Here is an 18,642-nt window from a genome sequence, read left to right as displayed (position 1 = left end):
CAATGAAAAGGTTTTTTCAGATAACCTAAGTTTGTAGTAAGTCATCAATACCACCATCTTATTAGAAAATAGAATTCTTCTTACAGGAAATTGTAAATGCTTTCTTGCATTCCAAGAGGTCTTATTTGAAGAAAAAAAATAGGCAAATTCTCCAGGTTTTATGGTTCTTGAGCCAGAGTCTAAGAAGTCTTTTATATCTGAGAGGGAAGGGACTAGAATATACCCTGAGTGTCATTCACAGTTTTGTGTAATATGCTTAGTATTTCACATGCCTTACAATAAAGCATTTTTCCAACTAGTAAGAATTTCTAGGTCAATTTAAAACAGAAAAGAAAGCAAGCTAAACTCACTTCCCCCTGATAACTTACAAAAATCATATAGGCCCTCAGTAAGGATTAAAGAATAGCTTTAAGATCTCTTACCAAAACTATAAGTTAATTTGAATATATACTTTTTTATCCATTCAAATATTTCATACTTATCAAAAGTTTATGTGCTGACTATAGAATCTGAAATATCAGAGCTTCCAAATAACTGCTAAATAACATCCTGCAATGGCTTAGTGAAGCGCCAGCCTCTAGTCCAGCCATCTTTCCAGGGTTACTATCATAATTTTTCAACCATACCCTCATTCCCATTTTTGTAGCCCCATGTGCCTACTCTTTTTCTCTTTTTGGCCTCCCATTTTTGTGCTTCTTGTCCATCTGTCATTTTGGCCAACTATTGCAAGACAGCCTGCCTCTGATACAAGACATTCAGCTGTGTCCAGCCTCCTGTGCTCCAGGATGTCACCCAAATTCATCCTCTCCTTTACATCTTCTTTCCCCTACTCTAGTCCCAACCAGAGAGTCTCTCTCTCTCTCACATGCCCTCGCTCTTGGTGTCTGCTGAATGCTAAAACAACCCCCTCTGGTATGTTGGCTTGTTCCCTCTCTGGCCCTCCTGCAATCCATTCTCCACGTAGCAGCAGGAGGAAGCTTTTAAGCCATGGATTCGATCTCTTCATAGTCTTCACTATAACCCATTGAATTCAGGATAAAATTCAGCTTCCCTCCCTTGGCTGCGGGTTTCCACTGTCTCTCTAGCTTCATTGTCCATCACCCTCTATCTGGTGCATTCTGCTTTGCCACTCTAACCTCCTTTCATTTTTTCAGTCACACTGAGCTCTTTTCCTCCTTGGTGTCTTACCATGCGCTCGTCCCTCTGCAAGGAATATCCTTCCCCACCTCTGTTCAGCAAGTTAATTGTTTCTCGTCCTCAGGTCTGATGTTAACTAAAAACTACTTCCTCAATGGGGGCATCTTTGTTCCTGCAGCCCAAATCAGATGCCCTTTTTATTCTGTCATGACACCTTGTAACTTTTCTTCATGGCACATATAGCAAGATTTAATTTTTTTCTGTGTTTAACATCTGTCTTTTCTACTAGACTAAGGGTTCCATGAGGTCAAGAATCATATCTCTGTTTCCTCATCTATTAAATAAACTTGAAAACTCTTTGTTAATTTTCCTGCTCTGAAATTCAGTATCACCTTCAATATTGATTATTTTACTGATAAGGAAACCACTAATAAAATTCACCCTCAGTAGAAGTCAGAATGAGATCTAACACTAGGTTGCTTTAAGCTGTTAAAAAATTCACATTGACTAGATATCTAACAAAATGCTTGAGTTCATAATTTTGGCCCACATTTATAGCCTGGACATTGGACATTGGGTCTGAGAGCTTAGCGAATTGGAACTGTGATCCTGCAAACTAAAATGCGTGCCATTTATCCAGTTTATATGTAAATTAAGACAAACGATAATCTTTCCAGGTGCTTAAATGTTCCATTTTCATTTCTGAACTTTATTGCTGTGTTCTGCAGATCTGGATGAATGTTCTAACGGAACCCACCAGTGTAGCATCAATGCTCAGTGTGTAAATACCCCGGGCTCATACCGCTGTGCCTGCTCCGAAGGTTTCACTGGAGATGGCTTTACCTGCTCAGGTGGGTGACAGTCCTGAGGTGTGCTCTGACGGGATGGTCATAGAACACTCTATATGCTTCCTCATTTGAAGAAAATTATAATCAAAGGAGACAAAAGTAACTACCTCTTTTTTTATACTTGACTTGCAGGTGACTATGTATCTTTCTCTTACATTAAACACAAAAACCTGAATGACTTTCCAAATATATTGTTGGAAGTTTTCAAATAATGGCATTTGTAACAATCATGTACTGTTAATGACTCGCCATTTTATCTTACTCATTTGTAACACAGTGGTTAAAAAAACGCAGGCTTTGTCTGGATCAGACTACCTGGATTCAAATCTTGCCTATGCCATTTTTTGCCTGTAACCATAAGTGAATTACTTAACTTGTCTGTCCTGATTTAAAATGCAATAGTAATAATACAATTTTCTTTTCTTCTTTTTTGTTCCTAAATGAATGGCATGGGAAAACTGTTCAGCTTTTTAAGATAGGATATATGACCTATCCAATCACTGCTATTTAATGTGTTTATCAAAGTCTCAGTAGTTTATCACAGGGCATTGAAAGGATTAAATGGAATAATACAAATAAAGGACTTAGAAGAACACATCACAAAATTTCAGTAAATAATAGCTTCTATTTGGCTTCTGTTCATTCATACTCTTTGAGGATAAAGCATCCTCTCATTATATGCATGTATAAGACTAGATAATCTTGCTGGACGTGAAGTTGAGTACTCTTCAGTTAATAAAATAAGTGTTTCTCAATTGATTTTCAGTACACACTTTAAACCCATAATTAACGGATAGACTAAATTTATTTCAAATTCTTGACATCAAAAATGCAGCCTCATCATTTTCAAATGCCTGTTTAAGGAAACATGTTTATTCAGTTTTAAAGCTTCATAACTTGTAGCCTTAGATTTTGCATCTTTCCTGGCATTTCTCTGCACTGTGGTGTCAAGGAAAGAGCGTGGCTTTCATGTCAGACACATCTGCAGTCAGATCCTGGCTCAGTCAACATGCATTATTAGCTCAGAGTGGCTGTGTCAGCTTACTTGGCTGCTCTTAGCCACAGGTTCTTCCTCTTCTAAACCTCAGGAGATTGGTGAATTCAGTGAAAAAATGCATGTCAGGCCACCAGCACAGCACATGGCAAATGACACCCTCACTAAACATTGATTTTTCCTTCCCTCTTATTCCGCTTGATAGAATTAAATTATCTTTAAGGTCTGTGAGTAATGTCTGTTTGTGTAATTAAGATAGGAGTATTTTTATAAGATTGTAATGACATGAAAGAAACTTTCCCCATTCCCATAGTGTCTTTAATTTGCTTTAAAACACTTGAATTAGTGAAAAAGCCAGTTGTTTATTCGAATACTATAATTTTCTCAAAGAATGATCACCATTTTAAGATTAATTCCAATGTTCTTTTTCATATCTAAATAATGTTGGCATACTACTGACAAGAGAAACAAGACAAATGTGAGAGATGTCTGCATTTCTCCTATTAATAATATTACAATTGGATGTTAGGGTGCAGGTTAAATAGCTTTTCTTTAATTATATTACAATTGAATGTTAGGGGGCAGGATAAATAGATTTTCTCTCAGGTTGATACCTTCCTTTAAGTGAATGTGATTAACTGTTGTTTCATGTTAATGAGCATTAAGTCAAGCCAGTAAAACTGATCTATTTATAGATCAAGGAGAAAACGTGTCATGAAATTTGGAACTTAACAGAGATGTAATTTACTTTTTTACACAGATGTTGATGAATGTGCAGAAAACATAAACCTCTGTGAGAACGGACAGTGCCTTAATGTCCCGGGTGCATATCGCTGCGAGTGTGAGATGGGCTTCACTCCAGCCTCAGACAGCAGATCCTGCCAAGGTGGGTCACCAGGATTCCAGCTCATTTTCAAGTTGGATCAACCACAGTAAATGAAACCACAACAAGGGCTGGAACGAGCTCCACCTGGAAGCAGAATACATAGCACATGCTGCACATATAAAAGTCATTCGTTTAAGCGTGGATTATTTTGCCGAATGAATAATGATGAAGGCGGCTTTCATCTCTTATGAAGTTTTCCTGGCCGAGAGCCAGTAGTTGGAAGTTTGGCTCATTCTTTTTTCTTTTTTAACCATTTCTTCTCTCCTTTCTCTTTTTTATCACTAAATGAATGACATGTGGAGAAACTATTCAGCTTTTAAAGTATGCTCCATTACTTGTCTCAACTACCACTATTTATTGTGTTTATCAAAATCATAAAAAGCTCATTTTTGGCATTTACCTTCGTGGTTGAGACTGCTGTCTGTATGTCTGGGAATGGAAGTCCTCTTCAGGGATTCAACAAGGGCTGTACTTTTGCTTAATACTAGTGGTTCCTTATTCTAAGTGATGACATCATCCACCTTTCCTAGAAATGGGTCTTTGTGCCTAGTATGATATCTTTCCAAGAAAAAGAATTTGGATTTTCTATTAAATTAGAAACTCAATTCACATTATATATAGTTTAAGCCATCAATGTGTTATGAATAGGGACTATATGAAAATATAAAGGAAGAAAGGAGAGATTGAAAATAATTTATACACCATAGGGCTTCAGCAGAATTTATGATTCACAGAAAACCTTTAAAAAAAACTCAGTTTGGGCCAGGCGTGATGGTTCACTCCTGTATTCCCAGCTCTTTGAGAGGCCGAGGCAGGTGGATCACCTGAGGTCGGGAGTTCGAGACCAGCCTGACCAACATGGAGAAACTCCATCTCTACTAAAAATACAAAATTAGCCAGGTATGGTGGCTCATGCCTGTAATCCCAGCTACTCAGGAGGCAGAAGCAGGAGAATTGCTTGAACCCTGGAGGCGGAGGTTGCAGTGAGCCGAGATTGCGCCATTGCACTACAGACTGGACAAGAGTGAAACTCAGTCTAAAAAAAAACAAAAACAAAAACAAACAAACAAACCAACTAAAGAACTCAGTTCTCCAGTCATGCAGCCTCATGAAAAAAAAAAAAATACCTAACTGCTGAGCAAAAATGATAAAATGAAAACAGATTAAAAACTTCCCCCACATCAGTATCTAACCAGAATGAACAGAATTGGCAAGTACTGGCACACGTGCACACACACAAACACACAATTCATCAGCGTCAACTAAACAAAACCAAATTATACAACCTGCGGTGGTTCAGAGTGGAGCCCAACTCTGCTTCACCATCAGAAGTGGCACTGAAGAAAGAAAGTGAGCCAAAAGTTCATGAAATTCTCCAGAAATAGCAACCAATTTGGAGAGACTCAGAAAAAGGGGATGAACAGTTGGCCGTAGGGAAGATGAAGTTAGAAACTGAAAGCATTCGTGCTTCTACGTTGACCCACAAGATTGGGCAGAATCTAATCCATTTTATATAAGGCAACTGTAGGGTGAGTTCCTTTTTTTCCCAGTCCTGGTTTCTTCTAAGCACTGAAGCTTAGTAGTAGAATTAGTAGAAAATGTCAATCAATGTAAATGTGGAATTACATGATTTATTATCTACATCAGCTTGACAAGAGTTAGTGGGAGAAGGAACAGGTCAGCAGTAGCCACTTTCACCAACATAAATTCTTTGTACCCAGACAGGATTTTTCTTTCCTAATTGTGTATTACTTTATGGGTGGCATAGGCCCTTTCAGAACTTCCCTCTCCCCCAAGATGGTGCTAAATAGTTACTGTTTACTGTACTTCCGTCACATCTAGTTTTCTCATATGTCATTACCACAGAGAGAAACTGCTAACTGACAGGGCAGCTGAGGGTTGGCACACCTGTAGTTCACCCTCAGTTGGACCCCTCTGCTCCATTCAGCTGAACACCAGCTTTCGAGATCCAAAAAATGTAATTCCATGGTTCTGGCCATTCTCCTTGTTTTTCTGTCCTCTCCACAAGGTCTGGGTCATCTGGACAGTTGCTCCTGAATTTACTATTTTAATCCCTTATTGTCTACTCATCTTATTATAAATACATGATCCTCCGATGAATATTTTCCACTAAGCATCCACTTCTCACCAAAGTCTCAGAATTTCTATAGAATTCAAAAAATTATTGAAAGTGGCCATTTCCCAGTAAACTCCACCAAAATGGGGGAATATAAAATCTGGAGGAGCCCTTACAGGAACATGAGAGAGGACTCCATTAAATGGAACGGACTTACATACAGACCATTTTCTATAATTTCTGAGGAGAGAGCAAAGGCCAAGTTCATCAACATAGAGCCCAGAGGAGCTCTCTCTATTCTCAATCTTCTCTCCCTCCACCGTATGAAACTTTGGGCGACTGAATACAGCTTTAATGAAACCAAAACTAGCTGTCTTCCACATAAAGCTCTGATAAAGAAGGAAAGATATCAAGAGATCTGATAAAGAAGGAAAGATATCAAGAGATGTTATTTAAACTGTACTAAAGTAAATAGAAGCTCTTGAAAGGGCAGGCCAAGTAGTGTCTATACAAGCTGAAAAACAGTAGCAACTATGCAGGCATTCTGTGAAAACGAAAGGAAGAAAAACACAAAATCAGCTAAAGAACCAACCCACGATGGAAGAAAACTACTCAAGAAATAAAACAAATTTTCCATAGGTACTTTATGCCATATATGATCTTAATGGAATCATAAATGTAGCTGAAGAAGTTTATAGAGATTATAAGAGCTATAGAGTAAAAGGGAGATTGTAGAATCAAGGGAAATAAGAAATGGGGACCAATACAGCAAAATAAGAGAATTATTAAATAAAAACAGCAAAAAACAGAGGACATACAGATGAAAATGTAATTGCTAGGATAGAGAAAGGGCCTGAGATAATAACAGTGGAAAGAGGAAAGAGAAATTAACACCATTAGAGAAAAGACAAAAACTATAAACATCAGTATAATTGGTGTTGCTGAAGAGAGCCCAAAAAATCAACTAGAAAAAAAGTACTAAACAACCAAACATTTTCCCACAATAGAACAAAGAACTGGATATACAAAGCCTAAACTGTAAGACAAAGACTTAGATTTACTACATTTGTCAACTTTAGTCATAGAGGAGGATTGAAGACTTCAGATAGAAAAGGCAACACATCTCACGTGCAAAGACACACATAGGCTCAAAATAAAGGGATGGAGGAATATTTACCAAGCAAATGGAAAGCAAAATAAAAAGCAGAGACTGCAATCCTAGTCTCTGATAAAACAGACTTTAAACCAAAAGATCAAAAGAGACAAAGAAGGGCATTACATAATGGTAAAGGGATCAATGCAACAAGAAAAGCTAACTAGCCTAAATATATATGCACCCAATACAGGTTCATAAAGCAAGTTCTTAGAGACCTACAAAGAGACTTAGACTCCCACACAATAATAGTGGGAGACTTTAACACCCCACTGTCAATATTAGACAGATCAGTGAGACAGAAAATGAAGGATATTCGGGATCTGAACTCAGCTCAGGACCAAGTGGACCTAGTAGAGATCTACAGAACTCTCCACCCCAAACCAACAAAATGTACATTCTTCTCAGCACCACATAGCACTTATTCTAAAATTGACCACGATTGGAAGTAAAACACTCCTCAGTAAATGCAAAAGAATGGAAATAGTAACAAACAGTCTCTCAGACCACAGTGCAACCAAATTAGAACTCAGGATTAAGAAACTCACTCATGGCCGGGCGCAGTGGCTCATGCCTGTAATCCTAACACTTTGGGAGGCCAAGGCAGGTGGATCATGAGGTCAGGTGATCAAGACCATACTTGCTAACATGGTAAAACCCCATCTCTACTAAAAATACAAAAAAAATTAGCTGGGCATGGTGCTGGGCACCTGTAGTCCTAGCTACTCAGGAGGCTGAAGCAGGAGAATGGTGTGAACCGGGGAGGCAGAGCTTGCAGTGAGCCGAGATCACGCCACTGCACTCCAGCCTGGGTCGACAGAGCGAGACTCCATCTCAAAAAAAAAGAAAAAGAAAAGAAACTTACTCAAAACTGCACAACTATGTGGAAACTGAACAACCTGCTCCTGAATGACTACTGGGTAAATAACAAAATTAAGGCAGGAATACAGAGGTTCTTTGAAACCAACGAGAACAAAGTCACAACATGCCAGAATCTCTGGGACACAGCTAAAGCAGTGTTTAGATGGAAATTTATAGCACTAAATGCCCACAGAAGAAAGCAGGAAAGATCTAAAATCAACACTCTAACATCACAATTAAAAGAACTCGAGAAGCAAGAGCAAACAAATTCAGTAGCTAGCAGAAGACAAGAAATAACTAAGAGCAGAACTGAAGGAGATAGGGACACAATAAACCCTTTAAAAAAAAATCAATGAATCCAGGAGCTGGTTTTCTGAAAAGATTAACAAAATAAATAGACTGCTAGTGAGACAAATAAGAAGAGAGAGAAGAATCAGATAGACACAATAAAAAATGATAAAGGGGGGATATCACCACTGATCACACAGAAATATAAACTACTGTCAGAGAATACTGTAAACACCTCTCTGCAAATAAACTAGAAAATCTAGAAGAAATGGATAAATTCCTGGACACATACACCCTCCCAAGACTAAACCAGGAAGAAGTTGAATCCCTCAATAGACCAATAACAAGTTCTGAAATTGAGCCAGTAATTAATAGCCTACCAAACAAAGGAAATCCAGGAACAGGTGGATTCACAGCCATATTCATCCAGAGGTACGAACAGGAGCTGGTACCATTCCTTCTGAAACTATTCCAAACAATAGAAAAAGAGGGACTCCTCCCTAACTCATTTTATGAGGCCAGCATCATCTTGATACCAAAACTTGGAAGAAACACAACAAAAAAAGAAAATTTCAGGCCAATATCCCTAATGAACATCGATGCAAAGATTCTCAATAAAATACTGGCAAACCGAATCCAGCAGCACATCAAAGAGCTTATCCACCACGATCGAGTTGGCTTTATCCCTGGGATGCAAGGCCGGTTCAACATATGCAAATCAATACACGTAATCCATCACATAAACAGAACCAATGACAAAAACTGCATGATTATCTCAAAAGATGCAGTAAGGCCTTCGATAAAACTAGGCCTTTGATAAAATAGGCCCTTCAATAAAATTCAACACCCCTTCATGCTAAAAACTCTCAATAAACTAGGTATAGATGGAACGTATCTCAAAATAATAACAGCTATTTATGACAAACCCACAGCCAATATCATACTGAATGGGCAAAGCTGGAAGCATTCCCTTTGAAAACTGGCACAAGACAAGGATGCCCTCTCTCACCACTCCTGTTCAGCATAGTATTGGAAGTTCTGGCCAGGGCAATCAGGCAAGAGAAAGAAATAAAGGGTATTCAAATAGGAAGAGGGGAAGTCAAATTGTATCTGTTTGCAGATGACGTGATTGTATATTTAGAAAACCACATCGTCTCGGCCCAAAATCTCCTTAAGCTGATAAGCAATTTCAGCAGTCTCAGGATACAAAATCAGTGTGCAAAAATCACAAGCATTCCTATACACCAATAATAGAGAGCCAAATCATGAGTGAACCTCCCATTCACAATTGCTACAAAGAGAATAAAATACCTAGGAATACAACTTACAAGGGATGTGAAGGGCCTCTTAAAGGAGGACCACTAACCACTGCTCAAGGAAATAAGAGAGGACACAAACAAATGGAAAAACACTCCATGCTCGTGGATAGGAAAAATCAGTCTCATGAAAATGGCCCTACTGCCCAAAGTAATTTATAGATTCAATGCTATCCCCATCAAGCTACCATTGACTTTCTTCACAGAATTAGGAAAAACTACCTTAAATTGCATATGGAACCAAAGAAGAGCCAGACAATCCTAAGCAAAAAGAACAAAGCTGGAGGCATCACACCACCAGACTTCAAACTATCCTACAAGGCCACAGTAATCAAAACAGCATGGTACTGGTACCAAAACAGAGATATAGACCAATGGAACAGAACAGAGCCCTCAGAAATAATACCACACATCTACAACCATCTGATCTTTGACAAACCTGACAAAAACAAGCAATAGGGAGAGGATTCTCTATTTAATAAATGGTGCTGGGAAAACTGGCTAGCCATATGCAGAAAACTGAAACTGCGTGCCTTTCTTACCCCTTATACGAAAATTATTAACTCAAGTGGATTAAAGACTTAAATGTAAGACCTAAAACCATAACAACCCCAGAAGAAAAACTAGGCAATACCATTCAGGACATAAGCATGGGCAAAGACTTCATGACTAAAACACCAAAAGCAATGGCAACAAAAGCCAAAATTGACAAATGGGATCTAATTAAACTAAAGAGCTTGTGCATAGCAAAAGAAACTATCATCAGAGTGAACAGGCAACCTACAGAATGGAAGAAAATTTTTGCAATCTATCTATCAGACAAAGGGCTAATATCCAGAATCTGCAAGGAACTTAAACAAATTTACAATAAAAAAAAAACCCCGTAAAAAAGTGGGCAAAAGATATGAACAGACAATTTTCAAAAGAAAACATTTATGAGGCCAACAAACATACGAAAAAAGCTCATCCTCACTGGTCATTAGAGAAATGCAAATCAAAACCACAATGAGAGATCATCTCATGCCAGTTAGAATGACGATCATTAAAAAGTGAGGAAACAACAGATGCTGGAGAGCATGTGGAGAAATGGGAACACTTTTACATTGGTGGGAGTGTAAATTAGTTCAACGATTATGGAGGACAGTGTGGCGATTCCTCCAGGATCCAGAACCAGAAATACCATTTGACCCAGCAATCCCATTTGGGATATACCCAAAGGATTATAAATCATTCTGCTATAAAGACACATGCACGTGTATGTTTATTGCAGCACTGTTCATAATAGCAAAGACTTGGAACCAACCCAAATGACCATCAATGATAGACTGGATAAAGAAAATGTGGCACATATACACCACGGAATACTATGCAACCATAAAAAAGGATGAGTTCATGTCCTTTGCAGGGACATGGATGAAGCTGGAAACCATCATTCTCAGCAAAGTAAGACAGGAACAGAAAACCGAACACCGCATGTTCTCACTCATAAGTGGGAGTTGAACAATGAGAACATGTGGACACAGGGAGGGAAACATCACACACTGGGGCCTGTGGGAGGGTAGGGGGCTAGGGGAGGGATAGCATTAGGAGAAATACCTAATGTAGATGACAAGTTGATGGGTGCAGCAAACCACCATGGCACGCATATACCTATGTAACAAACCTGCACATTCTGTACATGTATCCCAGAACTTAAAGTATAATTTTAAAAAAAGGCAATTCATGAGCTAAACAGAAATATTCAATACCAAAAGACATTAGATCCATGCCCACAAAATTCTGAGGAAATGTGGAAAATATTATACTTAATATTAATTATAAGGATAATAAGCATTTTCTTACACATGAAATACATCTGGTAGAAAACACCTGTGTTTTCATAAAAGTCCCACCCTTCTTGGAAAAAGAACAATCAGCAATGAAACACAGCCAATCAAGAAACAAATGGAGAAGTTGTAATACAACCATTATTGATCCCTTTAAGTAAATAATTAGTACTAAACACTGTGGAAATTATGGTAAACTGCCATAGACATTGAAAAAGTAAAAATGATTAAAATAAGGAGTTGGAAAGATATATGAGTGCTAATTTTCTTATAATTTATTGTATAGAATTCATTAATACTGTCTAAAAATTACATTTCAACTTTAGCATAAAGCCAAAAAATTTTTAGCGTTTTTTATTCTTAACATTAGAAAAGTATTTTAAAACTGTTGAGATGATGGTAAATTTATCTGATGCATACAGATTGTTTTAGCGTCACTGTCTAAATACGTATATAAAAATGTCTCAAATGATCTTAAATGATTCTTTCTAGATGGAAACATTTTTGAGTAATTGTTTTGCTATTTTGTTTTCTGTATTATTTGAATTTTTGAATATGTATCAATTTTATAAAGGAAAGACAGTAATCTTTTAAAATACCTTCTTTTATACAACAATTACATTATTTAGGTGGAAGAAATTTCTAACAAAGTTCATTTAAAAGTAAAATGGATCGGGCATGGTGGCCCGCACCTATTAATACAGCACTTTGGAAGGCCAAGGAGGGAGGATCCCATGAGCCCAGGAGTTCAAGACCAACCTGGGCCACATAGGGAGGGAGACCCTGTCTCTGCAAAAACTTTTTAAATTAGCTAGGTGTGATGGTGTTTGCCCATAGTCCCAGCTACCTGGTAGGCTGAAGGGGGAGGATTGCTTGAGCCCAGGAGATTGTGGCTGCAGTGAGCCATGATCGTGCCACTACTCCAGCCTGTGTGACAGAGCAAGAACCTGTCTGAAAAAAAAAAAAATGCGTACTCAGAAGGCTGATAGTACAATTCCCTTTTTGAGTATAAATTAACACAATTCAATTGTAATCTAGCTTAAAGAGTTTTTATTCATTTATATAAAGAGAATAACTTTCTTACCCCCAACACAGTAAAAGACACCTTTGCACATGTTAAACTTTAAACGTGATTGGAACCATACCTTAAATCTAAAATAGTTGAAACCAATATTTTAACTGTGAAGAATGACCAAAGAAGTCTTGTTTAGACTTAAGATATAACTGTCTGAGGACAGCAGTTTAGGATGATTTGTCTAGTCTAGCCTAAAATGATGTGCCTGGTCTGCATTCTCAGAGTGTTAGGCAGTTTATATACAAAAATGTCCATCCTCTTTTTGAGAGTAGAAATTCAGATTATTTCCACAGCTATACATACACATTGATTTTCACTTGAGTGAGGAGTGATAACTTCATATTTATTAACTTTGAGTTAAAGCCTCATGGAAGACTATCATAAACTTTTCATAAATGAATTTTTAGTCCAATTCAATAGAGATATTTTAATGAAATTTACTAGAATATGGGGTCAATGGATCATCTTATTAACATGAAATTAGGGAAGAAATTTCTTCTCTAACTGCTTTATAATAACGGTAAGATTACAAAATAAAAAGGAAGTAAAAACTAAAAAGTTAATTAATATTTAACTAAATTTGTGTAACTAAAAAGTTAATTTTAATATCTCCAATATTTAAAAATAATTATGTATTTTTTTATAATATAAAACATTTATCAACTATAAAATGTCTGCTGTTTGCACTAATTAGTTAGAATCTTTGAATTTGCTTTTATCTTTTTTTTACAATTTCATTTCTTTGACATGTTTATATTTAATTTTTGTATTTTGTGTGCCTTGAACCAACTCTTTATTTAAGTATATCATAATCCGAGTCATTTAAAATACTAGACACTCATTTTACCAAGAAAACAGTATTTCTTGTATATCTTAGTTCCACAGGTGAACATTAGTTGCTTGCCCTTTACACTTACCTACCGAGCCAAAAAGGAAAAAAAAAAACTTTACTGAATAAAAACATCTGAGGGGGTAGAAAAATGCACTAATGTTAGATATTACGTTAAAATTTTAAAATGTCTTTGTAAATGAGAGATTACTTTTTTTTTTAATCTTCAGATATTGATGAATGCTCCTTCCAAAACATTTGTGTCTTTGGAACATGTAATAACCTGCCTGGAATGTTTCATTGTATCTGCGATGATGGTTATGAATTGGACAGAACAGGAGGGAACTGTACAGGTATGGTCAGTTACCGGCTAAGTTGTGTTCTGATTCATTGAAATGAATATTCTGTGCTAAGCATAAAAATTCCTGAGATTTCTGCTTAGCTAATCTATGCATTAGGTTACACATTTTTCAGAAAAAGAAAATTATATTCAGATACATTTATTTGTAACTATGGAATTGATGCATTTTTATGTAAATAATATTAAATTGTTATCTATATAATTGTTAATATTAAATATCTGACATGAAACTAGTAAAGTGTCTCTTTGTCTACATATATGTTCATGTATATGTATATATAGTATATGTATATATACATGTATGTATGTGATTTTTGTTAAGCAAATAGTGACATAATTTTTTCATCCTCAATTGTAATTAATTAAAATAAATTTTAATTAATTACAATGTATTTATTAAGGATATTAAATGCTGTTATAAATACTGTGTGCTTGATGCATGGAACCTGTTTTAGGTATATACCAAAATTTAAGATCTTTATTTTATTGTGTTGAGTCTTTCCTAGCGATCTTTAATCTACTAACTTGCAAAAATTCCACCAAATTCTTTGGAACAGCAGTATGCACAGAAAAAGTAAAAATGGTAACCTGGGCATTTTAAATGCTTCTCCTAGATATTGATGAGTGTGCAGATCCCATAAACTGTGTCAATGGCCTATGTGTCAACACGCCTGGTCGCTATGAGTGTAACTGCCCACCCGATTTTCAGTTGAACCCAACTGGTGTGGGTTGTGTTGGTAAGTAAAGCTATATGAAACAAATAGAATTATCAAGTTGAATATTCAAACTCTCTTGATAATGAACTGTGATGAGTGTTTGCTACAGTTAACTTAAAAACAAAACACTATATGGTCACTTTTATTGTGTTTCTCTTCCAAATCATCTGCTCCACCTTCCTCCTCTCACGGACTTGAGAACCAAGGCACAGAGAAATGCTGTAATTTGTTCAAGGTCTCAGAGCTTGCAAATGGCAGAGCTAAGGCAGTGGCCTAGGTTGCCGCCTGGCTCCTTGTCCAGTGTTTGGCCAGGATAACCCAGAGTGGTGGTGTAGCTATTAGAATATCTATTTCTCCTGCCTACTGGAAGAGTCATATAGCAAAGTAAATGAAGTGGTGAGAAGCAAGGAATTAGAGAGATGGATTTATGAGCCAAACCACTGGAGTGAAAGAAGTTGGGAGGTGACAGGGAGGAGGAGGAGGCGGTAATGAAGGTTCAGAATCTGTGGTCAGCACCTCTGATCTTAAAAAAACAATTGTCCAGCTTTTACTATCTGCACTGTTCCTGTATTTTCCTAGAGAAGGAAATGGTCTGGAGAATTTTCTGAAAGTATACAAAAAAAGGGAGGGGTGGAGAATTCCTCGCGTGAGTAGAAATCTGCCTACTGTCCTCAGTGTCAGTTTTTGGGCCTGCAGCAAATGGAAGGAATATTTGCTGGTGTGATTTATACACAACTTATATACTGTTTTCAGGTTTTGGAGAATACTTTTAATTATCAGTTATGGCTACTCCAAGTCTGTGTTTTCCATTCAAAATAATTCATTTGGTAAAGATTGAGAGCCTTCTGTCTAAGGGCTGGAGTTGCAACAGCGAACAGAACAAGCACATTCTCTGCTTTTGTGTTTACATTCTAGAGGCAGGGAGATAAATAAAAGCAAGAACAAACAGAATTGGCACTGGAGGTGGTTAGAGGAGAAGTGCCATGTTATATTAGGGATGGGGGAGTCAGAGCCTTTAAGGAGGGGACAGGCCAACTGGACCTCTGAGGGAAGCCTGCAGTTACAAGGAGCACCCAGTGGAAAGGGCCTGTGGCAGGAGAAGGCTGGCGTTAGAGACACAGCCCAAGGCTGTGTGTAGCAAGAGAGGAGTGAGTGGAGTGGACAGGGATGAGGAGAGGAATCAGAGGAGCACTCCCCCAGTTCACAAAGTGATTCTCAACCCAGGCTGCATAGTAAACTCCATTTAGAACCTGGAGAAGATATTGATGCCTGTTGCACCCTCAGAAATTCTTACTCACTGGGGCCTCAATATTTCTTTAAAACTTTCCTTGGAACAAAGGCTGTGAACAGGCAACTCATCAAAGAGGATAGTCTAAACGTTAACAAATGTAAGCAAACAAATGCCCAAAATCATTAGGAATAAGAAGTCCATTTGAAACAATTATATGAATACCACTTTACACTTCATATACTGGCAAAAATTAGGAAACCTCGATAATGTGAAGTATTGGTGGGAACATGAGCCTTGAGGAGCATTCTGTTCTGCTGGTAGAAGTGTAGACCAGGGCAGCACTGCAGAGAATGTGTTTGCACAATGGTACACCGATTAACTGTCAATGTATAATCGATTTTAGTGTTTGAGTTTCTTTTTGGAGCAATTCTATTTGTATTGATTGACACTTTATTGCTTTCATTCATCCTTATTGCCAAAAAAACAAAGACTCAATTCTATCTCACAAGTGCCGTAGGAGTCTATTGGACCCTTTCATAAGTCTGAAACATTATAAAATGTTAAGAGATCTTGTTTTTCCTTTGTCTTGAAACATTTTGACATTTTATCATCGTAGCTGTTATTTTTGTCAATGTTCAACATTATGTCCAATGGATATAACAAACAGAGTAAAACAATAAGAAGTGGAAAATTATGGCATCACCTAGAAGGAACATGCATTAGTGAAATAAAATGTCACTGTTGTATCATCCTTCAGTTTTCTTATTATATTGCCCTAAGGATTGTATCATTTTTCAAGAAAGTACAAGAGAAGACTGGAGACACCTTACTTGAAATCTTTTAGCATTTATTGAACACAGCTGAGAATTTAGAAGTCTTTACTTTCTGGCCATAATTTTTGGCAAACAAAAAAAAATGACAGTGGAAAATATTTCACAATTGTTAGTTGAGTCAAGTGTCTACAGAGAGACAGAGAGCAGCAGCTCTTTTGTCTGGATTCTAAAGGTGATGGTGAAATGAATCTTCTAAGCACAATCCCCGACTGTCTTCAGAGACCAATATTCTAGGTGAATGTTTTCAAACTTCAGAATCAACAAGTGAATGGACAGTGTATTTCCGTAGACAAAGGAAATACAGTATTCTCATCCACTTAGTCAATGGAAAGAACTTCAACCCACAATATTTGGTAACAAGAACCTGAACCATCCCAGGTTCGTGGATTATTTCGTATTTTCATGACATTGCTGTACCAAAATTTAATTGATATGATTCATAAGCAGACAAAGATAAAGGCAGGTATGTATAAAAGGTTATTGGAAGGAAATATGTGATGTAGAAATACAGTCATTAGATTGATTATTCTAATTGGTGTTGATAAATCTAAAAATGAAAACATTTTCTATTTGTGGAGCCTTTAAAGAAGACGGCTGTCCTCTCATCAACAAAATCATGAACTGTTAATGTTTTCAGACATTCCTTTGGGTATTGCATTTTTATGAAACAAGAACAAGAAGAAGAACCAGAAATAATGATAAGCTAGAACCCATTAGAGATGTGTTTGAAACCTGGAATCGGTTTTTACAAAATGGATATATTCCAAGTCCATGAATGACAGTTGATAAGCAATTAGTTGCATTCAGAAGATCATCTTGTGTAGAGTATCTTCAAAACCAAGAAAATATAGATTAAAAAATTGAGTTAGCTATGATTAATAATATTATTATTAATATTGCTAATAAAGTTGTTATCAACTTTTTTCTTCTGTGTATTATTTTTTATAATATGCCTTCTGTAAATTATTTTTTAAAATACTTAAAAATATTAAAAATTAAAGGGCTCATTGGATGTAGTTGGAAAATGATGACTATTTTTCCAGACTGAAGGCTAAGTATAGGCAAATCCTGTGAATCAACAATTCCTTCTGTGGCTGTATATGGCAATGGAATTAACTCATAGGCCCATACAGAGACACATATATGATGTTCATCGCAGCATTCTTTGTGGTGGCAGGATTTTAGAAACCATTTTTGGAGAGGAGGGATTTTTTTAAAGGCAATTATACACCACGGAGTCAACAGACTGGAGGTTAACAGAACAAGCATGACTAGAAAAGTTATAAAAATGAAATGAGATGTGTGACAAAAGACATTTGTGTAAATTTAAAATGAACACATTAAAACAAAAATATTTATTTTGCAAGAGCACATGTAAAAAGTAGTAACATTAAATAAATGTGGATGATCTGATAGGAAAGGACAATGGGAATGAAGAATAGGGATAAAAGAGAAAGGGAGGGGGGAGAGAGAAAGAACAAGTGAATAAATGAGGAATAAGTAAACCTAATTAGGCCGGGAGTGGTGGCTCATGCCTGTTACTCCAGCACTTTGGGAGGCTGAGGTGGGCGGATTACAAGGTCAAAAGATCAAGACCATCCTGGCCAATATGGCAAAACCCCGTCTCTACTAAAAATACAAAAATTAACTGGACGTGGTGGCAGGCGCCTGTAGTCCCAGCTACTTGGGAGGCCGAGGCAGGAGAATCACTTGGACAGAGGTTACAGTGAGTCAAGATCCTGCCACTGTACTCTAGCCTGGCAACACAGCAAGACTCCGTCCCAAAAAAAGAAATGAATAAATAAATAAATATAAATAAACCTAATTAGAAGGGGGACCATGAGAATCTTGCTGCATCTGAGATTCAGCAACAAAACAAAATGCAAAATCTGAGAAAAAGTAAAGGAAAATAATTTTTTTTGAAAAACCCGAATGATTCTAATGCACAGCCAGGGATGAAAATTACTTTGTAGACTGCTAAGAACTCTAGATTTTATTCTGATTGAGAAGAGAAGCTATTGGAGGTTGCCTGACCTAAGGTAATGCTATTGAAGGGTCACTCTGGCTTACAGAAGGAAAAGTAGACCATAGTTTAGTCAAGAATGGAAGTTGCAAAAAGAGTTAGAAAACTATTACATTAAACTAGGTAAAGGGATAATGATGGTGGCTGGAACTCGGTAGTGATTGAAAAAAAAAAAAAAGATTGTAGTG

General features: G+C 37.0%; 1 protein-coding gene across 4 annotated transcripts in view; it reads left to right on the top strand.

Moving 5' to 3' along the window:
• FBN2 (fibrillin 2) overlaps positions 1 to 18,642 on the top strand; it is a 282,926-nt gene that overhangs the window by 208,331 nt on the left and 55,953 nt on the right. For all 4 annotated transcript variants that reach the window (XM_063665204.1, XM_063665206.1, XM_063665205.1 and 1 more), the window contains 4 exons: positions 1,866 to 1,988; positions 3,740 to 3,865; positions 13,521 to 13,643; positions 14,266 to 14,388. In XM_063665204.1, coding sequence (XP_063521274.1) covers positions 1,866 to 1,988; positions 3,740 to 3,865; positions 13,521 to 13,643; positions 14,266 to 14,388 — 495 coding nt within the window. The remainder of the gene's footprint in view (positions 1 to 1,865; positions 1,989 to 3,739; positions 3,866 to 13,520; positions 13,644 to 14,265; positions 14,389 to 18,642) is intronic.

This window comes from Pongo pygmaeus, chromosome 4, assembly GCF_028885625.2.
Source record: "Pongo pygmaeus isolate AG05252 chromosome 4, NHGRI_mPonPyg2-v2.0_pri, whole genome shotgun sequence".
Lineage (NCBI taxonomy): Eukaryota > Metazoa > Chordata > Mammalia > Primates > Hominidae > Pongo > Pongo pygmaeus.
The sequence above is the reverse complement of the archived record's forward strand: the minus strand, read 5'-3'. Positions and strand labels throughout refer to the sequence as shown.